At 35.7% G+C, this 25,754-nt stretch overlaps 1 protein-coding gene across 3 annotated transcripts in view; it reads left to right on the top strand.

The window, feature by feature from the left end:
• The window catches only part of LOC137919675 (RNA helicase aquarius), a 65,538-nt gene extending 41,782 nt beyond the window's left edge, over window positions 1-23,756 (top strand). For all 3 annotated transcript variants that reach the window (XM_068762816.1, XM_068762814.1, XM_068762815.1), the window contains 19 exons: window positions 190-301; window positions 718-931; window positions 3,743-3,791; window positions 6,498-6,733; window positions 7,406-7,623; window positions 8,953-9,122; window positions 9,463-9,594; window positions 11,895-12,032; window positions 14,001-14,092; window positions 14,888-15,086; window positions 15,785-15,968; window positions 18,452-18,576; window positions 18,692-18,852; window positions 20,348-20,615; window positions 20,695-20,866; window positions 21,499-21,669; window positions 22,132-22,329; window positions 22,984-23,163; window positions 23,550-23,756. In XM_068762816.1, the coding sequence (XP_068618917.1) occupies window positions 190-301; window positions 718-931; window positions 3,743-3,791; window positions 6,498-6,733; window positions 7,406-7,623; window positions 8,953-9,122; window positions 9,463-9,594; window positions 11,895-12,032; window positions 14,001-14,092; window positions 14,888-15,086; window positions 15,785-15,968; window positions 18,452-18,576; window positions 18,692-18,852; window positions 20,348-20,615; window positions 20,695-20,866; window positions 21,499-21,669; window positions 22,132-22,329; window positions 22,984-23,163; window positions 23,550-23,735 (3,205 nt within the window). In that variant the 3' untranslated portion in view covers window positions 23,736-23,756. The remainder of the gene's footprint in view (window positions 1-189; window positions 302-717; window positions 932-3,742; window positions 3,792-6,497; window positions 6,734-7,405; window positions 7,624-8,952; window positions 9,123-9,462; window positions 9,595-11,894; window positions 12,033-14,000; window positions 14,093-14,887; window positions 15,087-15,784; window positions 15,969-18,451; window positions 18,577-18,691; window positions 18,853-20,347; window positions 20,616-20,694; window positions 20,867-21,498; window positions 21,670-22,131; window positions 22,330-22,983; window positions 23,164-23,549) is intronic.
• Window positions 23,757-25,754: the final 1,998 nt, after the last annotated feature.

The raw sequence follows: 25,754 nt of genomic DNA, 5'->3' as shown, positions 1-25,754 counted from the left end.
AAGAATTTACATTTCTTAAACATTTTCACTTTACTTTTTAATCACAGTATTATATATCAGTATGAAATGTAGGTACCGGTGATCAATTTCTTTGAATACTAGATGACGAAAATATTTTTGTAGTAAACATAATGTATCTCTTAAGACACTAGTATATGCCGGTTATTTTAACAATTGTTCTGTTATCAGCGACAAAGCATTACGTGCAATCGCCACGTACCTGAATCTTGTACCACCGGAGGGAAAAGAGGATGAAGCGCCTTGGCATCGATTGGATAAAGACTTTCTTAAAGAACTGCTGGTAAGATATTTAAAAAAATCAATCATGTTAACATTTTATATATTTTTTTGAGTTTCATACTTGATTCGGTAACTTTACACAATGTTCAGAAATTAAATGTTGTTAGAAAAAAAACAAAGAACTTAACATCAACCTAATAGTACTTTATCTAGTGAAGATACAACCTTTGATTAGATTCTCTCATGGTCTTACCGGTGGCTACCTTAGCCTAGCTTGACCGGACTGACTTACCTCGAGACACTCGAACCTCTATATTAATTACTGAAGTAATTGTTGTATACGCCTTCAATGATGCATCTTGTAGTTGCTTATGAATTTATAATTGTAATTATTTTGATACCAACAATATGCTTTTTCTAAAAGAAAACCTTTTTGTCGAATGTAAATCCTTGTTATTAACTCAATCGTACCGCCAGATATCAAGACACGAGCGCCGCATATCACAACTGGAGGAGCTGAACTCCATGCCTTTGTATCCTACTGAAGATGTGATTTGGGACGAGAACGTGGTACCGACGGAAATATACAGCGGAGAGAACTGTTTGGCCTTGCCCAAGCTGAATCTTCAGTTCCTTACGCTGCACGATTATTTACTGAGGAACTTTAACTTGTTCCGACTTGAAAGTACATGTAAGTATTTATTCAATTTTTTTATTCTATCGCGAACTTAATGTCCGCCTCCTCAACCCTCCTTGCAGGTTGATTTTCGTCAAATTCGTTTTTAGCTGACTTCTACTCCAAATATCAAGTATTCAAGCCCTATGTTCCCATATCATTATTAGTCAGTAGTTACAATTTTGGTAAAGAAATTTAATTTCAAATTTATATCAAATGAATGCTGATATAATAGTATCGATTTCAGATATTTCTATGACTTTTCTTAATTTTTTTTGTAGCTATGAAATGACAAAAATATCGCTTATTTGTGTATTAAACAAACAAGCCGCAGCACTAGCTTGAAAGCAAAGCCAACAATCAACCGAAAGGGCGGTAGCTAGCTATCAGACCCAAGTATTTCTATATTGACATAAAGCATTCTCTCTTAATCTAAAAGTAATGCTTATTATCTTACTAATGGTAATTGTTTATACACTACGTTCTTTGTTAAATCGAGACACATTCAGAAGTGTTGTAGTCATAAATGCAAATTTATTTGCATATATGAAACTTATCTAATGCAAACAAGCAAACATCATGACGCAAGCACACAAAAAATGTATGACCTATAATGCAGTGTTTGAAAATAGATGGAAGAACTTGAGTTACGCAGTTGACCGCAAATAAAGAACATTATTTATGGCTCTGTGTAGAGATAACTGCACTTATCTAGAGTAAACTTAGGTCATCTAGGAAATAAGGTGGAAATATGACAAAATCAAGCGTCACGCGTTTAGCCTGGCACTCCTTGTATATATTACTCATTGCAATAGATGTCTATCATTAGGACAATAAAGCGAATCTAATTGAAAATCTGTAGTTGGATTTGTTACACTATTACTGGTATTGTGTGGGTGGTACATAATAGTGTTTAGACACTGAGAATGGTTTATACTAAATTAGTACCAGTCGGTATAATAACTAAAATCTGCTACATAATACAAATCGATTCTAGTAGATCATGAAACGTTTGGAGACCTTGTAGTTTAAAGTTGAAATGTCTCTATAGGGTAGCTTAATCTGAATCTAAAATTTAATTGGTCTCTTCTAGCATGCTTCTCATAACGTACACAAGTGGTAAAACTGTGAATGGTTTTATATGGATAATGTAGTAAGTGATTATTTCGTCTAACATTTCGCAAACAGACTTTACGTTGATCTATATCACCGTGGTAACATTTTTGCAACGATAAGATCAATAGTTTTATTAAAACATTGATAAATAATGAATTCACCTTAACAATTTTAAATCGTAATAAAAAAGGGTTCACTTAATATAACCTAATCAATATTAAAATATTAGGGGGACCGGAAAGTAATGCCGTTTCTGTCGACATATTTTACAGAAAAACCGATTGGTATCTACCGCACTGGCGTTGAAAATTTGTGTACTAGATGGCAAAAGGTTGTTGATAACAAAGGTGAAAATATTGTTCATTAAAAATAAAAATGTGGTAAAAATGTATTCTTGTGAATTTAACTGTCCGATCCCTCTAATATTTTGTAAAAATTATATACATTCGTGCCTGGTGTTCGATACTGAAGTGTCTTTGGTAACATGTAATATGCCCGGACTCGATACTCCTCGACCTCGTATTATAAATTTAAATCTTAAGTATTAGATCATGTTGGAGCGGTAGAATTTAAATAACTTGATGATTTACTTATTTTTTTGGTGGCAAAATTTATAATAATTCTTACTTTTTATTTTATTTTTTTATTAAGGGTATTTTACAAATAAAATGTCAGAAATGTATATTATGCGTATTAAGCCTTAATAAGGTGCTATGAAGACTGGCACGGTTAAATACAGATGGTAAATTTTACGGAGTAACAAAGCACCGTGTAATGTTTATTTAATCAGTCTGAGCAGTGTAACTTAGCGGTATGAAACTGAGATTTACAATCGTAAGTCGCGTGTTCGGTTCGCGTGAAAAAATCTTATGTAATTCACACTTTAGACATTAATTATAAAGGATTGCCACTGCTCAGAAACAAGTTTCCAGAGGATGGGCAGCAGCATCTTCTGCGTACTATAATATTATACTGCGATCGCCAACTGGCCTGCCAAGCGTAGCGATTATATTGTACTCCCCTTTAATAACTTTGGCGGAGACCCATGCTTTGCAGTGTGTGTCTATGGGCTAAAACGTGACTATATTAATGGAAATGTCTTCCGTGTTATGATTACTAAATTGATAGTAAAGAAGGATATTTTTAAATCATAAAATGAAATATAATTACTAAATAAGTATATATAAAATATAAAAATGAAAATGGCGTAATTTTGTCTACGGTTTACTAGGCAAGATTAAACCTCACGAATACTAAATAAAAGATTCAATAACTTTTTTTACATAGTTTTTGAATAAATTTTAGCACACTTAACGATATAAGAATAATTGTTTGTTTCCGTATAGCCAACGCGGCTCACGGAGAACCATCTTTCACTGAACCACTAAAGCCATGGGGCCGCGTATGAGATTCATCAGAAACGTTTCATCATAACGCACATAGAAATAAACCGTGTAGCCCTTTTGCAAACTGGAAATTATTTTTAAATCTATTAATAATTTTAGGCCTTTCACTATTACTTATATAAAGGAAGTAAAGTCGCTAATTTTTATTTTATGTATGAATAATCGCACTTTGTGTATTTTAAAAGGTAAATAATGTCGATTTCCTTATTAAAGCTAGATCCAAAATGGGTAGTACGGTAGGCTCTCCGGTGAGTCGTAAAGCTTATGTGTTAATGTATTATTAATTCTGATATTTTTGTTTCAGATGAAATAAGGCAAGACGTTGAGGATGCGGTTTATCGTTTGGCGCCGTGGTAAATATCTTTGCTTAATGATAACGCTCTGTTTACATTCATCGTTATTCATCATTCTGTAATTTAATCATTATTTATTACATGGCAAAAGTTAATACTCATATATCTATTTAATACAGAGGATTCAAGCTAAGGGGACGGATGTTAAATAATATTGGATAACTTAATCTCTTTTTGTGTTAGATGTCAGCGCTGTCAGCTTTGTAGGGCTGTTAAAGCTTCGTCGGTCACAGAGCTAAAATTTAAACTTTTTCCACTACTAGTCCTGCCCGTTCGTGTGCGTTACTTTGATGTATGTGGTGCTTCTATGTGAATAAACAGTGTACCAAACACTGTTTATTTCTTTCCTCCGGGTGGTGTTGGGGGTAGCAGTTGTCGTTCCGTAGCTATTGCCGTCGTTATAGCTGGTTCTGTAGATTTAGGTGTTGAAGATTCCTTCTTTATTAGATTTCATCTTTTTAGCGGCCCTTTTGCATAGGCGTCAAGTCCGTGTGGTGACTCATATTTGTGGCCTCTCTGGTTTTGAAAGGCAGCGTTTGATCCTTTTCGGTGTCGAGTGATCATAAAGCGTGTCGTGGCCAACGATGTGTTTTAGGAGGGTTATCCTCTGGTGTGTAATTTACTGCTGCGGCTACTAGGATGTTAGGGTAGTGTTCGGCGTCATCAAAGTATCTTCTTGAGGATAGTTAATATTTAATGAAAAGTTTAAAACTCTAAAATATACGACGTAAATTCGAACAAGTACTTTTGCAATTAAAACTTGAAAAATAGAAAAACAATCATTTACGTACAAAAAATCATTTTTCAAATTCAACGCATTCTTCAGAATTTTAGACTAAGAATTGTTTATTTTTCCGGCTACGTTAAAATTTTCTTATCTCTACAAAAATATATTTTTATATTTGAAAAGTCGTATGTAGGAAGCAGGAAAAGTGAACATTGTTTTCCTAGCCACAATTATATTAAGATGCAAATTATTTGGTGTATTCACATCTTTATAACTTACATCAACCTTGCCTTGTCCGAAAACGGCGGACGTAGCCTCGCTCGAACCTGGCCGACTATACCTAGCGATGTGAAATATTATACTCATGTTTTTATTTCAACGTAAAATTTATTCCTCGGCCTAAATAAGACGGCTGCATTTATGGAGCCCGTTGGTTTTTATGAAGAAACTTCTTTTATTGTATTTTATACATGACACTATCGATGCATTGGTCAGAAAAAGCAGTCGGTTCGAGATTAGCACCTCCATCAAGTGGAAGAGATGCGTCGCTGTTTTGAATACTCTCTGGTATTATTTAATTCTATGGATATCGTCAACTAAATAACATTAATACTTATCAGCCATGGGACGTTCAGTGCTAGACATAGGCCTCCTACATAGATTTCCAATGGGATCGGAAGGAAGCGGCCTGAGTCGAAAGTCTTCAGATAACCATAACAAGGTCCATGTGTTCTGCGAGCTATGATCCGCGAGAGAATGTTAGATACTTCTGTTCATCTACAGATATCTACATCCCTGATTCGATCTCGTGAATGAAAAATTGTACGAAAAAAATATGATTTTTTTTAATTTAGTTGCTTACCATTAATTGGGCATGAGATTTTAATTAAAAAATAAACATTAAACTCGGATCTATGCCACGCACGGAAACTGCTTTTTGAAATTATTGCAGAAAATAAATAATTGTTAGTAATTTTTTGTCAACTGACCGCGTTCATAAAAACCAGACAAGTTAATATGTTTATTTTTAAAACGTCGTTGTGGTAAAGAAAAAATGTCGTTCTCGTAACATAAAAGTTATTAACTGCCTTGCAATAAAATCTCATCGTTATCGACTATTAACACAATAATTTAATTTCTGTAAATAAATCATTGTTTAATGTCTATTTGTTTCTCATTTTCATTAATTTAAATAAATATTGTTTACGTCATTTATCACTGGAGCTGACCAGATATGGAATATCAAGAAACTATAAATTAATTTATAGCCTTTCTGATACAGAAATCTATTTATAGCCTTATCTCGAGGACTATTACAATGTATTGTGCAAAGCTTAACAAGAACTCTCTTAATTGGGGTTTCCAGAAGCATACATCGATTTGATTGGAATGAATTGAATCAATTCGTTGAATACGAAGATGTACATACAACACATTAGTTTGAGAGTTTTTGTTTGCATGATAATTGACTTCATAAGAGCTAAAACTTAGATTTTTTGTACATTTGGATAATTGCAAAAAACTTTTTATGAAATAACACATATGCAGTTACATCATATTTGTCGATGTTGATGACGTCATATGCAACGCAATTTTTTTATTTACAATTGTATTTTAAGTAACAAAATATGCTTTATTCTAAAGGTTTCAGAGGTACAAGTAAATATGTAATATTTCAGTTAAGGTGTTTACTAAATTAATCAATGTTTTAAGATCAATATAGGTATAATAAAAAAAACTATAAAATTCCTTATTTTTTTGCCACCAACACTTGTTAGTTAGTAAGGTTCATCATCATTTTCATGGTAGCAGATGCCCCCACTGCTAGATCTCCCAAAGATCGCCACAATGACCGGATAAGCTGACGCAATCAGCGACTTGACTGTGTTGTCGGTCTTCTTAGTAAGGACTTACTTAAGCTGCGTCAACCAGCTCTTATGTTTTCAAATCTAACTTAAAATAAAAACTCTACAATATAGGCGGGCAGAAGATGGATCCGTGTACTTCGGTGGGTGGGCACGAATGGCGCATCCGATAGAAAGTTTCGCAGTGGTAGAAGTAGCAAAGCCAAATATCGGAGAAAAAGCGCCCTCTCGTGTTCGCGCTGATGTCACAGTAACCCTTAGCGTGAGGAATGAAATAAAACAGGAGTGGGAGAACCTGAGGAAGCACGATGTCTGCTTCTTGATCACCGTACGACCAACACAAGGCATTGGTAATAATACTTCTCATAAATTGCTTTTCTACAACTTCTTGATACACTGATGAACAATTGTTCTACCATCATACCATCTGTTTACTAATGAAATGAAAAGAGTCTTTAATTATTTAATTAAAAATATAAAGTTTAACACAGTTAAAGTGTTATTATAAATTTTATTTATTCAAAATGTTTTATTATATTTTTACACGTTTTTGACGAACTTTGCAAAATTAAAAAAAAAACGTTAATTTTTATAAATTTTATTATTCATTACTAGTTTTGTTTTACTTTATCTGAAACAAAAATTGAAATAAGTTTAAGGCTACTAGTATTTATGGAAAGCTAGTGGCTATAGGGTTTTTTGGTGAAGGAAAAAGTGATATTTTTATTATTTATTTAATATTTTAGTAAAGCTTACAGATTATATGCATTTTTAAGTTTAGATACGACAAAATAAAAAAAAAAACAAAATAAGGTTACTATATAATAAGGTTACGTTATATATTCTTTAATTTGACGCTATTGGTAGATTTAAATTAATTCATAGGTAAGATACTGTCGGATAACTATAATAAATTGAACTAGACCAATCGTAATAAGGCTTAGTGCTATAAAATTTTTCATTATGAAGAATCGCTTTAACTTAACTAGAGCTTTAATTTTGACATCATATTTTATTTTTAGGAACAAAATATGATTATAGAAAGAGTATGGTAGACCAGGCGGGTATAGTATACGTAAGAGGCTGCGAAGTAGAAGGCATGCTGGATGCCTCCGGACGAGTCATAGAAGAGGGTCCCGAGCCCCGTCCCGAATTGGACGGCGATTCGAGAACATTCCGCCTACTACTAGATCCCAACCAATATAGAATGGATTTAGATCGCGCTAGCAAGGGAAAAGAGGTTAGTAACGAATGATTATTTGCTAAATTACATGGCAACGAATGTTTGAAAAAAATGTGTACGGTTTCCTTATAGATTCACGAAATGAGATACGTGAAATTTATCACGTAGCTTAAAACGTATTTTTGTTTGTGTTTTAACATAAATGTTGGATTGTTTATCTTTGATTCACGATTACATAATCGTGAAAATCGTTTCTATTATTTATCCATTAATAAATAATATTAAATTAAATATTGATTATGGGGAGTATATTATTAAAAGATTACTCGTCTAAATATGTTTATATATACTAACATTTATTTCCGTATTAATAATAATATTCTGTAGTATGTGATAATGAGTCATCTTTGCTAAACGAAAACGGCAAAATGACGTTGCGATGTTTCATTAAGACGGTATGGGGATACCCGATAAACATATTTGTTATTTCCATGTAGCTGACGTCACGAGCATCTCCTGATTCTTCCACGAAATTGTGGGTGGTTATTAACCTTGTCATTAACTGCCGTGTGTTCTATGAGAAAGGGAGAAATATATGTCAAGCGGAGTGATGGTGCGAGTATTGGTTAAACCCAGACAATTACTTAAAAACATTGTCTGTTGTTTTTAAAATAGTAAAGATGTACGTTCTATTACTATGACTATAAATCTATTATTATTTCACTTAAACGTCACTGTGGATAATTCTGGTGTTTAATTTTTAACAGTAATTTGAATGGGTAGCAGCAAATTACAAAAATAAAACTTTGTTTTGCTCTAGTAAATTATCTAAAGTCTTAAAACGTAATGCGGTACTCCCACCATATCATGGTTAACATGGTGTCAATCGCAAATCAGAGAAATCTATGAGTTATATTTTAAAGAAACTTCTCACGTGCCTGTCCTTACATTTATGAGGTAGCTATATTTATTAAAACTATTTGTTTAAAACAAGATAAAAGTAATTACAGCCTTATCTAAATAAAAGTGCAACCTATAATAAACTTAGTCGAACTATTAAAGACGTGGTAAATATTGATCTGTATACAAATACACTTAGGAATTTCTCGCTTTTACTCGGTCAATGTGTTTAGGTTATGATATAATCCTTGATATTTCATTCAACTACAAAATGTGTTTAAATTATTGTACATATGACGTAAACTTAATTTTAATGGTTACTTTTCTACGTATTATTACTTTTTATAAAGTCAATCATTAGTTTTTTTTTTTTAAATTTGCTTACAATATGCGGTCGAGAAAGAGCACAGTACTAAAGTAATACTTCACCCTCGGTTATTTATAGGACTTTTAAATATATAAAAATAACAATTACGTTCATAACAGGATGTATACGAAACATTCAACATGGTTATGAGGCGTAAGCCGAAAGAGAACAATTTCAAAGCGGTGCTGGAGACGATACGCGAGCTGATGAATACGGAATGTGTCGTGCCCGAGTGGCTTCACGACATCGTGCTGGGCTACGGTGATCCTGGGCAAGCGCACTACACCAGGTATTCGAGAAAGCTCTTATTACACGATGCTCAAATTCAACAGTACTTTGTAGGTGAACACAATTTCATAAACAGCAACATAAAAATATTTTTTCTTATTTCAAATTCAGGGATTCTGTAGAATACCTCCACAAAGCCAGTGACCCTGTAAATAAACCAGCATTTTTATATCTGATTGAAATGATCTATTCGGATTATCTATCTATATAGTTGCTGTTTTACAAAATCACTACTTTTTAATTTTTTTTTCTAATTAAGTTATAAAAACTACCTGAAATAAAGCGACATAATGTAGTATCTAAATTAAATAAATATTGTCAACGTTGTGATATTTAATCAGGATGCCAAACGAAATTCCAACTTTGGACTTCAACGACACATTCCTCGACATGGACCACCTGCGAAGTAGCTTCCCCGGGCACGAGATCAAGGTTCAAGTTAATGACCCGCAGAAACTCGTAAGACCTTTTAAGTAAGTATTATTTATTTCCACGCTGTTATTACTTGAGCGCGTGGAACAAATTTGAACATCTGCCCATATTTATACATGAACACTGTAGTACTAATTTGCACATTTTTATTTAACTAGACGTATTTTTTAAACTGTTTTACACATTTTATTTAAGCTTTATCATTTCAGTCATAGGACACCTAATGTTGGAAATAGGCTTTTCCTACAGATTTTCAATACTACTAGTTGGAAGCGACCCACGTTTAGCGTCTTTCATTAACAAAGTCATCTGTCCACCAAGTGCGTAGACTTCCTATAATATGTTTACCGTTCTATGATCACTGCAAATTCTCTGGGCTGTATCGATTAATTTAGTTTATCTACGGATCTCTATATGAAAAAAGAAAACCCGAGCATATAGCCCTTTACAAGGACATATACTAAAAATAAAATACTTATGAATCGTTGAATAAATAAAATTCTTGTACGAGTATTCAGAGAAGTAATGGATATTTCGGCGCGCTACAGGCGCCAGACGCACCAGATGGCGACCGACTGATACCACAATATCAAAAAATAAACCTGCGTCATTTATTAATTCGTCTGGGAATTTTATTGGCGTGGCCTTGTAAACAGTGGTTCATTTGTAAAAATGGTCGTCATTTAATCTAAATTTAATGATGTTTATCTTAAACCTTTAAATCGTGGATTAATGTACTTTTGTGTGTCTGTAGTGTACCAAATATGTAGTGGCAACTAAACCTTAACGGATTTTTCCAAGAGACTAGACGCTTGTAAAAAATTCAACGATAAAACTGCACACTTATTGGAATCAACACGTAAATAACCGTGTTAAACATTTCATTTTTAATGATGTCCACTAAACTATAAATGTTACTGAAACCTAAGTACCGCGCGTTAAGTATATGCGCGGTGAGGCGGGGTGTATCGACCGCTCCGTTCCGTCAGTCCGCCGTCAACGCTTGACTACCATCTCGCCGTTATGAAAGCGCGGTACAGCGGTTTCGGTGTCACTATAGCAGATGACGTAAAATTCAAGCTATAAAGTACGTAAATGTTAGGAACAAAACTAATTGCACGACTTTCCAGAAGTGAATTCGTCGTAGAAAATAAATGCTTATCAGTAAAGTGTTTGAGTTAGTAAAAAAAAATTATTTCAAAACTAAATATTACAAGCTTCTCTACCTTAGAGATTTGACTGTAATTACACATACCCAACAACGGTGAATGTCGATCACAGTTGGTTCGCCGTGTTGGCGAGTTGAAAGTCACTCTGTTGCCTGACTCTTTAGCTTACCAGAGCTATCAGTTTCAATGTTAACTCATTGTTGTCCAAAAATGTACATCCTTTCGTCCACATTCAAGTAGTATAACAGTAACAACTTAAAATGAGCAAATCTAGATCTAGCAAAGGTTATTCACACGTGACGAATGTTCCTTGCGTGAAGGACCTTGAGACTGCACACTCAATGGAGCGTTCACCGAAGCGATCTAAAAACTCGGCGGCCGCGCAATCCAGTAAAAAAGTATTACGTAGTGGCCCGAGCTGAGGCTCCAGAGCCCTTGAGCTTCGTTTCTTTAAAATAGGTCTTAAGCTAGGCGCCCTCTGCGCCATGCTACCTTAACCCTGAGGAATTTGAAAATACCATTAGGCTAGCAATTATAAACTACTCCAAAAAAATATGTTAATGATATAAGAACTGTTTGGTGCTTTTTACACGAAATTGTATCTTTCCAGTTTCTGACTATGTACAACTACAATGGGCTTCAGATAGTACTTCAATATTTCAAACAGGGGCATATGTTATGTGAAAGATTCCTAATCTAATATATAAAATTTCCATGTCACAATGTTAGTTACCGTACTCCTCCGAAACGGCTAGACCGACTTTTACCAAATTCTATATACGTATTCAGTAGGTCTGAGAATCGGCTACTATCTATTTTCCATACCCCTAAGTGATAAGGGTGGTCCACCCCTAATTTTTTTAGACAATTTTTTTGGTTTTTATTTTATTATGATAAAGCATACAAAAATACATACAACCCTATATTTTCACACCTCTACGATCAACCCTTATTTTTTATTTGTTAATTAAAAACTTTAATTTTTTTAGCAAAACAACGTTTGCGGGATCATCTAATATTATATATATATTTATAGAGGATTTTTTTTTCAAAAAAAAATAACTTTTACTTTCATGAACTATTTCAATATATTTGACTATTTAAAAGACCTTACGTAAATCTAAGTTAAAAACTATGTCCAATATAATGCTAATAATATGTCTTTTGTTTAGAGTTACTTTTGAGAATGTCCTGCGCAAACAGAAATTAGGGGACAATGCAATGGACGAGGACGACCCCCACAAGGTTATCATAGTGGAGCCACACGTACAACCCAAGCGCGGACCATACCTCTACAATGAACCTAAAAAGTAAGTCAACTTGATAACATATTTTGGCATAAACAATGATACCTTTTTTAAAAACCTTAAGTAAGTCAAGTAATTTTTTATAACACATTTTGGCTAACACTAATACCTTTTTGAAAAGCTGATTCAATAGTCGTTTTTATAATGATTCGTAAACCATTTAATTGTTCATCATGTATTCTTTAAAACTAGGCAGGCACTAGGTTTTGAATGAAAAATCAAAATTTTGTTAATTTTGTTGTAAATCGTAATTATGGTTGTGACGTAATATAGAACTTGTTAATTTAGAAGACAGGTCTTATTAATTAAAATTAATAAAAAGAGTTGTTCTTATAATATGCACTTAAATGGCCAGTTAATAAAAGAAGCGACATTTTTTTCTCTTATTACGTATGTACCAATCGAACGATCGATATAATTTGTTTCATTTTGTTCTGTTTCACTTTTCGCTGCATACGCGTAGTTACCGGCGTCGTCGTCGTTCCTTGTTTTAGCCCGTAGACGACCACCACAAGATGGGGAGGACTAATATATATATGATATAATGGTACGCAAAGGACACTGCCATCCTCCATCCTCTGGAAACTTGTTTATGAGCAGTGGCAATCATGTATAATAAATGCACATATGTGAATTATATAAGATTGTATACCGGAAATCAAACCCGCGACCTACGATCGCAAGTCTCAATCTTCTAATCTCACCGCTAGGCTACCATTTTTTTTATATTTCTATCATTTTGCTAAACTATCGTAAATTCTAAAAATAGTTGTGCAACACAATGGAATACTACGTGACGTAATGCAAAGAATCTCGATGTTATGCGCACGTGATAAATTTTTAATGAGTTTTAAAACAAAGTGCTTAATAAAAAGTACAAAATATTTCCGAATAAGCAATGCATCGAATGAAGCAAATGTAATTGTTAGTCTGCTAATGTTCCTGTTAGGAATATAATACATACGTAATATACGTATATCATAAAATAATTACCGGCTGGAATTCATATTGTCAGACTAAATTTTAGTCTCTATCAATAACATCACTTGACATATCCTTATACTTTAAATCTTATGGTATACTGATTTATATAACTTTCTCTTTTTCATCCTTTATCTTTTTTTAGAATAAATTTCATTATACAAAATAAAAAGAAAACATTAGTAAGATATAGGTAGAACAGTTTTTAAATTTTGCTCTTAGCAACACATTTGGTGAATTATTTTTATTTTTAAATAAATAACAGTAAGTTGTTAGGTCTTTTTGTATACCAGATATTGCAAACATAGCCTAAATACGTCAACATCGTTACCGCAACCGCAATAAAGTTTTGCAGCAATAACAACGTCGCAGTCTATACTCGTTTTACTTTTTTTGCGATATAAATACGCGGTTATATATTTATCAGATATCTAAAGTAATTGTTACTTTACATGAAACAACGAACATTCAAAAGATTTATATTACAGGATATTCCGCGCCCGCTTCATGAATTAAACGAGTGATATTTCGTAAAACCTTAGCTGACCACTACTCTGCAAAAGGAATATTCCTACTAAATTTCAAATCTATAAGCTTTATGTTTCCACAGATATAGTGACGAGTCAATACATAGCTGGAAATCTCTCATGTATGGACAGATTATAAAGAAAGTAATTGTAAGAAAGGGACTAATATTTAGCTACTTCCACTATACAGCAGTAGTCGTGCAATGAAGTGCACCGCCCGCCAGCCCACTGATAAATGCGCGTGCAACAAACAATGCGAATTACACAACTACCACCGTTAACTTGCAGCTTTTCATTCATACATAAATAGATCAATGACATACACATTAAAAAAACGGCCTGCTGCATAGCGAAAGTAGCTATATATTAGTCCCTTTCTTACTTAGGATGGACTACCGCAAAGTAACGCCTGAATCTATTAGAAAGTAATTGTCATAATATGTCATTATATTATTGTTTACAGGAACAACATCCTCTTCACGCCGACGCAGGTCGAAGCTATCCGATCGGGCATGCAACCAGGCTTAACGCTGGTTGTGGGTCCACCTGGTACAGGTACGCTTACTTCAATTCGTATACAATGATTTAAATTTATTTCTATGGTTTATAACAATCACTACACGATATACATACAGCAGAAAGTACAGTTAGTGCTATAAAATCACTAGATCTATTTAATCATTGTAAAATGTGAACAGCTTTGTCTTACTTCGTAGATTTGGTAGTGGGTTCAAAGGCAAATGTAGGGCTTTATAAATTACTCCCATTTCCATGAAAAATTAAATAAATATATGTATAAGATAAGATTGATATGTGATATAATATAATACAAGATTGATATAATTAACTATCTAGTTAAGTCGCTGTATGCAGGCAGCGCAAAACCGTGCATTGTTGTAATATTGGGGGGAGGCCTATGCCACGCTGTGGGTGTCTATTCGCTAATGTGATGATTATGATGATGAAGTGTCTTGTAAACGAATGATAAAATATTAGAGACCCATGTGTATCAGTTGAATAATTTTTATCTACGCCTCTTAAATCTAAACTTAATTTATCTGGTTAACTTCTGTTTACTTCATTTCTTTGTCTTTTTATTCCTTGACATGTTAAAGTATTATTGTTGTTGTTTAGCGGTCTCCAAAATTAAAAGATACTATGATAACATTTTGTTAAGAAAGTTTGAAGTCAATATCAATAAAAATATACGTTAATATTCATTCTGATAATATTAAATATTAAGGCTGACGCGGCCTATTTTTTACATTTATACTTCATAGACAAAAGTAGATTGTTCAATGTTCCAAAATATTGCTTCCAGTAGAGATATTTATGTACATATTGTTTCAGGTAAAACGGACGTGGCGGTGCAAATAATATCAAATCTTTATCACAACTTCCCGTGGCAACGCACCTTGGTAGTCACACACAGTAACCAGGCACTTAACCAGCTCTTCGAGAAGGTGGCCGAGTTGGATGTAGATGAACGGCATTTGCTTCGTCTCGGTCACGGCGAGGAAGCTTTGCAGACTGATAAAGATTTCTCCAGGTAAATGGACACGTCTTAATTAAAAACATTATTATAAATCCTTGTATAGAGATTTAAAAGGTACAAATTAACGTATCTATAACAGTTCATATGAATTTTTATTAACAGGAAATTTTAAATAAAGAATTCTTCTCCAAATAAAAATTTTAAGTTAAGAATAGAATTTCTCTGCTTGATCGAATCAAGAATGAGGAGATCCATAGGCGAACGAAAATAACCGACTTAGCTAAGCGGATTAAAAGTAGAAGCAGCAGTAGACAGCGCACATAGCGCGCAGAACAGATATCGCCAGGGCCTTAAAGTTCTGGAGACCACAAACCAGCAAGCGTAGATCGTCGTACCTACCCTCAAGGTGGAGAGACTTCTTTAGGGTTGACGCTAGTTGCAGACCGTTTCTAATTCGGACTGTTTTAAATCTATGGGCGAGGCCTATGTCCAGTAGTAAACGTTCTATGGTGTTGATGATTTTTACTCGGAATTTTATTGTTTTTGGTGCGCATAGCGCAGGTCCGATCACAGTGGGGACCTTTAGGGGAAGCATATGCCCCGCAGTGGGTGTCTATTGGCTGGCGTGATGATGATTGTAATTTTGAATATATAGCTGTAGTTTCATGTTGTAATAGTGTAGTTGTACATCAATCTATTATTTTCAGAGCAATATTTATCGACGGAGATATGTACATGTTATTCTTATACAGATATGGACGTGTGAACTATGTGTTGGCGAAGCGGCTTGAGCTGCTCGAGCTGGCGGCAAAGCTGCAGCGGGCGCTGCGAGCGGGCGGCGAGGCGGGCGCCACCTGCGAACTGGCGCACCACTTCTACGTTTACCACGTGCGCCCGCGGTGGGAGGAGTTTCTTCTACTCTGCGCTCAGGACAAGGTAAACAACAGCATTACGTAATTATCCCAGCTGGAATAAATTTAAGTACACCTTTGGCACTAATCGATGTAACGTAACTCCTGAAGATGCCCCGTGGAGGGGTGAAACACGTGTTGAGTGATTTGGCGGTGGCAGTTGTGTGATTCGCATTGTTTGCCGCATATGCATTTATCAGCGGGCTAGCGGGCGGTGCACTTTGTTGCACGACTACCACTGCATGTGCGGAAGTGGCTAAATGTTGGTCCTTTTCTTTCTTAGGATGGACTTCCGCAAGGTAACGCCTGATTCCATTAAATAAAGGAATAAATTTACTAACTTGTATTTACATAATTCAGAAACTTACCAGATAATACAGATAAGATAATCACGTGTACGTATTTACAGTTTGTTAACTGCAGGCGGCTATCAGCTAGGTCTGTTGGAAATCTATATCCCTATACCCAGCAGTGGACATCCTGCGGCTAAAATTATGACAGATATAAATGAATCGCCAAAAATGTTGCTAAGCGACTAATGAAGTGAAAAATGGCAAGAATTGAAAATATTAGCCAAATTAGGCTAAGATTTTTTTTTAATTTTCGTTTTTCGCTAAGGAAGTTTTTTTAGGATATATAAATGGAAATATTGTGTCGAAAACCTAACCTAACCTAACCATAGATTTAATTAAAACACTGCCCGTTTGACATCATGGAAACTAAAACGTAATCATACAAAAAATATAATCACACTACTACTGAAATTTTGTTTTGTTAATAACCGTTAAAAGTTTAAGACTAATAAATAAAGAGGTCACACTGATATACTTTTAACACATATTCTCCTCTATTAGATAGAAGTCAACCGAGGTATATATATAAATCCTTTAAACTCTGCTGCCGACTCGCCTTAAAGTGACGTACGTTTTTAGTACTGTACTATTTGTATTACAAAACTCTATACGTCACCATACTGTTACGGGCGAGCCATATCATTTAATGTCAGACACTATAACTATAAAATTGTTGACAAGTTTTCCCCGTATAAATGGTTAAAAGTATTTGTGATAATTGTTGTGGATATTAAGAATTTGCTGTATTTATTTTCATTCCATTAACTATAGTCTCTCTTAAACGTAACTAGGGTGTACTGATTTTTGATCGTATCATTAAGGGTCCTGATTAGTATAGCGTTTTTATCATTTTTACGATAAACAGAAATTCACGGGTCAAAGATAATTGTTCTGCTTTCGATATCAAAACAAAATTATTAAAGCCATTTATTATATTTAAACTGGTGTACTTTTGTAAAGGATTCTAGAACATAAAATAATCCTTAACTGTTCCTCACAGGAACTATCGTCATCTTTATCCCGAGGACGTCCACGGCTATAAGGATTCTGGGATATTGTGTTTTCTTTGACCATCTATTAGGAAAATTTGAGTAAATATAATTAGCAAGTAATTTAGTCTACCATTATTTATTACGGCACCTAGTGATTTTTGTTTAAAAGTGTTCTATTTTTATCTGTTGCTGGCAAGGTGCCTATTTTTCGGTTCCTCTCATTATAATATGCTTACTGCGTATTATACTTTTAATCTACCCGAACAGAACATAAATTTTCATCAAACTTCGGTTTGTGCAAACAAAACTGAAGTTGAAAAATAAACAATTGCCACCTCATTCAGCCACGTGTTTTACTCTCAGCTTAATGCGTGCATGTTAAACAACGATGACCTTCGTCCGTAGACGAAATATTTGTTAACGAAACACGTAGACCAGGCAGAATGTAATGCCTAAAAATAAAACTAAATAAAAAACTACTTAAAGCGTATAGCGAGTTTTTTTTATCCAGATCCATAAATATAATGACGGTACATCATTTATCAGAGGTAACAAGGTCACCGTCGTAGCTAAAAGAATTACTCGTCTGTAGTGGCAGTGGGCGGGGCACATCGCTTGTGCAGTCGATGTCCGTAAGGTTCTGAAATGGCGACCGCATGCAGATAGAAGCTGTATGGGTAGGCGGACCGACGACATGGTTAAGGTCGCGGGAAGCCTTGCAGTGGGCGTCTACCGGCTGAAAAGAAGCAGATATCTATTTAAGAGACCTTCGTATCTAGAAGTGTTTAAAATGGCTACAATAAAAAAATGTAGCGGCGCTCATGTTCTTCTTGCCTCGGCGTTCTCGTCACCGTGCCTTATGCTTTTTCTTTTACTCCGGATTTGGTATATTGGCTGAACCGATTTTATCTCGAGACATTAAAACCTTATAGGTCACATAAATAAAAAAATATTTAGTGCACTCGCACAATATTACTTTTATTTATAGTCCATCTGATATATCTTTCTATCATATAGAGATGAGACAGGCGATTTGGATAAGACTATTGCACTTTAGCGGTATTCTTATCTCTAATGTGTTTCTTACTTATGTAAATCTAAGGTCTTTTACAAGGTTAAGGTTTTGCATTATTTACCTTATGTATAATCAATTTATTTTACAGACGAAATCGATAGAAACCATTAGCAAAGAGTTCCCGTTCCACGAATTCTTCGAAGATGCTCCAAAACCCTTGTTCCCCGGTAAAAGTTACGAAGAAGATATGGAAGTCGCACGCAGTTGTTTTAGGCAAGTTCGATCATATTTAGTTTTTTTTTGTAAATTATAATTCGATACGGAAACACGACAAATTGGCCAGTGATATACCAAAAATTATTTATTATGAATTCGTTTTTATTTATAGGTACATAGATCACATATTCGAAGAACTCGAGGAGTTCCGGGCGTTCGAACTGTTGAGATCTGGATTGGATCGATCGAAGTACCTGCTGGTGAAGGAGGCTAAAATTATTGCCATGACCTGCACGCATGCGGCGCTCAAGCGCTCCGAACTCGTTCAAATCGGTTAGTATTTAGGCCGGCCCACATTACCAAATATATGGCTTGTTGTTGGTTAACACTAAATAACCCAAATGCACTGTTGAAAAAATATAGTCGAAAATTTATAAGCTTTGAGCGAAATGATTTTTATATTCATATTCTTTATTAATGTTAGATGATATTTTATCTATGTTAAATGTGAAAGAATAAGCGATAACTGAGTTATTACATAAATTATAGTATTACTACGTTATGTATAATTTCTGAAATCTTTGATTTTTAAATGAGGTGTAACATTAATACATTAATTTTTAATTTAAAATTAATACAATAATACATTAATTGACGGCAAATGAACATTGTCGTCATAAATACGTTAATCATTAATTTACTAAATTAAACTATGTTGTATGTATGTGTATGTTTTACTAATGTTGAATGATCGTTCAATGTGCTCAAAATTCGCTTGTCGCTATAGCAATAAATAGATTCGTACATACAGTGCTGCCGAAACCGTGCTCTCTAGAGCCTCGGCTCGAACATTAGATTATAATCATCACAATGGAAACTCCCCTAGCTTTCAGACTCACTCTATGGAACGATTGTACATAAGAGATTTCAAAAGTGACCCATGGCATGTCCTATCATTCGAAGTTCGTTATTTAAATCTCTAGGGCTGCGGGAATGTTAACTCGTGAACACATGGCGCCACAAGTAAACGCGAACAGAATTAAGATTCCGTATTTTCCTTTCGTTCGTCACCGCATTTAATGTGCATACAAGTCATCAATATTTATTACGTCCATAAAGTAACTGCGGTACCATATTTGGTTCTGTTTTCTTATACGCTCCATTTAATTACAATAGATAATTTTATTACGAACATGATTAAATGTTGACAATTAATATGTAAATCGATTATAACATCTATTTTTTAAAGACATCGCATTTTTTCCTCAAATTGGTTTAAAATAAACATTGGTTCCAAATTTAAAATAAATGTGGTTACAATAAAAAAGTAATATTTTCATTTTGAAGTTAGTCATATTTCAATTCGAATAATTATTGTATTTCCTTAAATTCACACGAATCGATTTTAAACATTTATTCAGCATTACACAAAGTGGGTATGGAGCGAAAAGCAATTTTTGTAATTTCGTCTCGAAGTTACTACTGTTTCAAATGAAAAGAATTAATTTTTCACACGCTATTTGACTTATCTACAGCCGCATAAATCTAATTAACTTTACTGACTTAGGTTACTTTTCCTGACAAATCCCAAATATAGCCGTCTCCTTGGCCCATTTAAAGATTTTAAATTTGTTAATTAATGGATGTAAACACGCACATTACATAAACAAATGTCTCTCGGATACAATTTTTTTTTCCATTTTGCAAAATTCAAAATATAGGCTATTTTTATAATAAATTTGTAATATAGGACAACGTTGAACTAATTATTTATACATAAGTTAGTAACACTTTTAATTTAAATAATAAAAATGATTTCCCGGAACAGGTTTCAAATACGACAATATCCTGATGGAGGAATCGGCACAGATCCTGGAAATAGAAACATTCATTCCACTGTTATTACAAAACCCCCAAGACGGCCGCTCCCGGCTTAAGCGCTGGATAATGATCGGTGACCACCACCAACTGCCGCCGGTCGTCAAAAACATGGCCTTCCAGAAGTTTTGCAACATGGAGCAAAGTCTCTTCACGCGGATGGTTAGACTTGGAGTACCTTACGTGGAGCTGGACGCACAGGGCAGAGCAAGACCTAGGTACGTGTTAATGCACATGCAATATAAAGCTAAGCATTTAGCCGAAGTACTATTAAAGTAATATTATGTTTGTCGACAGTATTTGCAATCTGTACCGGTGGCGATACCGTGCACTGGGCGACCTGGGTCATGTGCTGCGGCTGCCCGAGTATCGCGCCGCCAACGCGGGCCTACGGCACGACTTCCAACTCATCGACGTCGCAGACTTTAATGGAGCCGGCGAGACTGAACCCAGCCCATACTTTTATCAGGTAAACCTTATTCTGGTGTTAAGAAAGCACTATGAAGGGGGCACTATATATATATGCTATGAACAGTTGATTTCCTTCCCACTAAACAGCTACTGCGAGAAGTCGCTGCTCTCGGACGACACAAGTTCACAAGATCATCGTGGAAATTTTTGGTTGAGGGTATGCCTTGCAGAGTGCATCTATCGGCTGACATTATAATGAGGAAACTACTACATACTACTAAACTTCGTACTAACTCCTTCAGTGGTTGTTTGCGGTACGGTCCCGTCGTCTCCTGCGGTATTGCCAGTGTCTTACAATAATGTACCTAGACCGTGGGCTAGTTATAACTAAGCAACATTAAGTTGGGATTTACATTAGCTTAACGAAACGAGAACAATGTCCAGCCAGAATGTATGTGCTGGAAATTTATGGTGAGGTATATACCCAGTAGTCGAAATCTATGCGGGAGATACACGCTCAGCAGTGGAAATCTATGTGGGCGGTATATGACTACCTACGATTAAAATGATGATGATGATGATAACCAAGCTCAGTATTAAAGTTACAAAAGGAAAATAATCAGTTTGATTTATGGATTGTCGTACTTATGTAAAATATTTTTAAAACCTTTTTATTTGTTACTTGAGTAGAATCTCGCGGAGGCGGAGTACGTGGTGGCCGTGTTCATGTACATGCGGCTGGTGGGGTGGCCGGCCGAGCGCATCTCCATACTTACCACCTACAACGGACAGAAGCACCTCATCCGAGACGTCGTCGACAAGCGCTGTGCCGGCAACCCGCTCATTGGCAGACCGCATAAGGTAAGTTTCTGTTGTCAAGAATCACATTGTGTTCTATCTCTTTCTTTTTCTTTACTTCTGTAAGATTAGGCTATGCTCGGAACTTCGCTGCGAGATCGAATCAAGAATAAGGTAATTCGTAGAACGTAGAACCGAGGTCACCAAAAACTCAAAGAATTGTTCGACTAATATCGTAGCGGACGGAATGCTTTGCTAGTGCAACCGACAGCCAGTTGGAACTGTAAGGTTCTGGAGTGACGATCTTTGTGGCAAGCTTACACGGGGCTATTGGCTGACGTAATAATGATAAGATGATAAGACCCCTAACTTATTCTTTCATATTTTGATTATGCTGGCCCCAGTTTCCAGCCGTCAGGCCACACCAATGGGGCCAGAATACCTAGCCTATAGCAACAGCCTATATACGAGTCTTGCCTCAATCGTCTGAGACGGCGTTACTCATTTAAGATGATTCGATTTCAGGTGACAACAGTGGACAAGTACCAGGGGCAGCAGAACGACGTGGCGCTGGTGTCGCTGGTGCGCACGCGCGCGGTGGGACATGTGCGCGACCTGCGACGTCTGGTGGTGGCGGCGTCACGAGCTCGCCTCGGCCTCTACGTGTTCGCGCGCGCCGACCTCTTCCGCAACTGTTTCGAGCTGCAGCCCACCTTCAACCAGGTCACAATCCATTACTGAATTAATACATCAATTTTAACGTAATTTTTTGCAGAACATTAAGACATAGATCTCTCATCTGCACACATAGATCTATAAAGAGATCTTTAATAAATATAATTGACAAATTATTTAAAAAAAAAACATTTTTTTTTAAATAATTTGTCAATTATATAATCGGTTATTTGAATCTATACTGATTCAAATTAATGTATTTTATTGGTAACTTTGTGTGATGAAATATATAATTCGTCGTTATCGTTAGTTGTTAGTGCTTGTGAATGGATAGCATGATATAAATGTGTGTTTGTGTATACCGTTTTTAATGAGCTTTATTCTAATGAAACATTCATTACAGTCACATACAAACGGTGAAGAATAACACCATGACAAATAAGCATATCAGGCAGTTATGAATTTGTAACCAGAACCACTATCTACGACATCGGCAACCCATCGCTCGTGCAAACGACGCCTATTGGAGCCAAAAGGTTCTCGAGTGGCAACGAGCTAGTCGACACGACGTAGATAGGCCACCCCTAAGTGAACGAGCATAGTTAAGGCTGTGGCGATCTTTTGAGAGGGGGAGGCTATGCTTTGGGCGTCTATTAGCTGATATGATGATAAAAAGTACAATGAAACGCTTTCGTCCGATAGCTGGTGGAGCGGCCGCTTCAACTGGAGCTGGTGGTGGGCGAGCGGTTCCCGGCGCAGCGCGCTGCTGCGGCGATCGTGCCCGACGAGCGTGTACTGGTCGTGCGCGACATGCCACACATGGCACGCTACGTCTACGACATGTACTTAGACATCGTCCGTTCCCTGAACGAAGGCCGCCAGGTATGTTAGCAAAACCCTGTAGAAAAATTTTACCATAAACTTGTTACAAATATCGACAAATTATCATCGTAAAATAGCAGATCGATCCTTTACCTGAATACCGATTGCCATTTACCATAATTTACACAACACAAGTTGTTAAAACAAATATAAATATTTTGTAACTAATTTGGTCACTCAGGTGATGGTGTATTAACTTTTTACGGTGAGATCACCGGTGCAACATTTGTAAATCTAATTTGTATCGCTCCAGCGCAACCCCTGCTAAAGACAAACGACGATTCGTAAAACAATTTTAATTAATATGTGATCTCGTCGCACATTTGAAAACGCTGATACTTTCATAGAATTTTACGAAATATTTTGTAATAATTGTGTGGCATTAGTACCAGAAAGGCGATTGGGTGGCGCCGGGAAGTGGGTCCGCCGCACAGCCCCGCGGCCCGGGGCAGCTGCTCGCCGCGCATCCCGGTGCCGACAGTGACGATGAGGACACAACACCAGCAGCGCCCGTTGCTACCTTCACACCCACCGACATTGTAAACGAGGTCGCCGACGCACCCGAAAACTAGATTTAAGTGCATAGTTGAATAAAATAAATAAGATTAATGGCTGTTTAGTTGCAATTCCTTCCACTAACTCCTCAGCTCTTCTCTTCCATCTACTTTTCTTTCTTCTATAGTTCGTTCGCGTTAAGAATGAAGTAAATCATTGTCCGCCGGTTAATAAAATCGTTGAACGGCATCAGCGCGTTCGAAAACATTCCTTCAATAGATTGTTGTGTCATTTGATTGTATAATTGGTTACGACTCGTAGTTAGGGCAGCGGACAATGATGATACGACCGAGGGTTCCACGGGGTCGCGCTTTAACATCTACTTATATTTTTTTTCTCGCCTACACTTTGAATAAGAGAAGGTGCGATGTTAAAACATTGTTAACCGGCAATTATACTGAAAATTTATCTCATGTCACCGGTCGGGTACCCTTTTTGCATAAATTTTAGGTAACTCTTTCATTAAAGAATAGTACAAATTGCTCTACGTAACGACTAAATCAAAAACACCACTATAAAAAAATAAACCTGTTGACCTACTGACAGTCCAATAGGAGACACACCAAGTCCAATAGGAGCTAGGAATATTTTAATGATTCTGTACGTTTGGTGTAATACCATGTTCATTTCACTCTTCTTTCAAATCATCGTTACTATCTCATGCTATCCTATTTCTTTCTTGATATTTTGGTGGCCTAATATCAGAGTCGCTCTTTTCTGACGCAGTATCATTTTCACAGTTACCACAATTTGTGTCATAATCACTCGGACAATCATATAAAAAATTTGCGTATAATTCATTGAAGAAATCTTCATTCTGTTCCAACATCGTTATTTTTTTTTGATAATTAAATATTTTTGCAGCAAAAGATTTGGCGGCTCTTATAAGCGAGAGAAACAGCTTGTATTATACTGACCACATGCATTGTATGGTCGCCCAAAAAAGATAACAACGATGACGCAAAAAAACCATCACGAGTTAATTCGTGACCGGTCAACAATATAATACCAAAAAACACCACAAAATAAAATAAACACCAAGACACTTGATCAAATATATACATATTATACCATAAAGCAAAGAATTACCCAATGCTAGGATACGTAACAATAAGATTGGACACGAAATTTTGCTAACATTCTGGAAGTAGAACCGGTAGTGTGTGATATCTCGGCACACCCTCGCCGATGGTAGACGCATAACCATGTGACATTGAGACACCACGGAGCGGTACGCAAAACGAGGTGTTACTATACTACAGAACTATGAGATCATCAAGTCACACGGAGCTTTCTTTTCCATCTACAATACAGCCTTGAAAGCTATGTAAAGCAATTGTAGGAACACATACATTTAATGGAGTCGGCATACTTAGCGTGGCGAAAGCGGCGAACGTTACTCTCTCGCCAGTCGTTCCTACACTTGCGTCTCGTTTACTTGTGTAACATATGCGAGAATTAATTAAAGATAATTTAAAGTGTTTCCAAAAACTTTCAATCTATCTCCCATAGCCGTATAGACCTAGTGTACATACTGAGCTCTTTTACCCTACCCACTTTATTTTTATGTTGAGATCTCTGGTTTCGGGTTCGATGGTAATTGTGAATCCGTAACTCTAAAATTACGGTTTGAAAATTTAGCGTTACCATTCATTCTTTTCGTTTATCGTTATATTCCGAAACGAACATTACTAAATATAAAGCTATAGGTCTTGCTTGATATTATTTCTACGAACAGTTAAATCTTTATATACAGTCACAATGTAGTTTTTCGGGTGTCTATTTCCATCGTATTTTTTTCTCGATTTAATGTACTTTTGCATTGATACTTATTTAATCTTTGACTTATTTTTCTGTATTTTTTGAAAACCGTAGCAATATATAATTATATTTCTTATATAAGAAAACCCAAAGATTTTCAGTCGTCGGATTTTTTTACAAGAGACATAAAATAAATGTAAACTTGAATTAAAAACTCTCTGTGTTTGGCACTAATCGGTGTAATATAACACCTGAAGATGCCCCGTGGAGGGGTA

This window comes from Battus philenor, unplaced genomic scaffold, assembly GCF_028537555.1.
Source record: "Battus philenor isolate CCGP_79_NKW_IND1 unplaced genomic scaffold, ilBatPhil1.0.hap1 SCAF_17, whole genome shotgun sequence".
NCBI classification, from domain to species: domain Eukaryota; kingdom Metazoa; phylum Arthropoda; class Insecta; order Lepidoptera; family Papilionidae; genus Battus; species Battus philenor.
The sequence above is the reverse complement of the archived record's forward strand: the minus strand, read 5'-3'. Positions and strand labels throughout refer to the sequence as shown.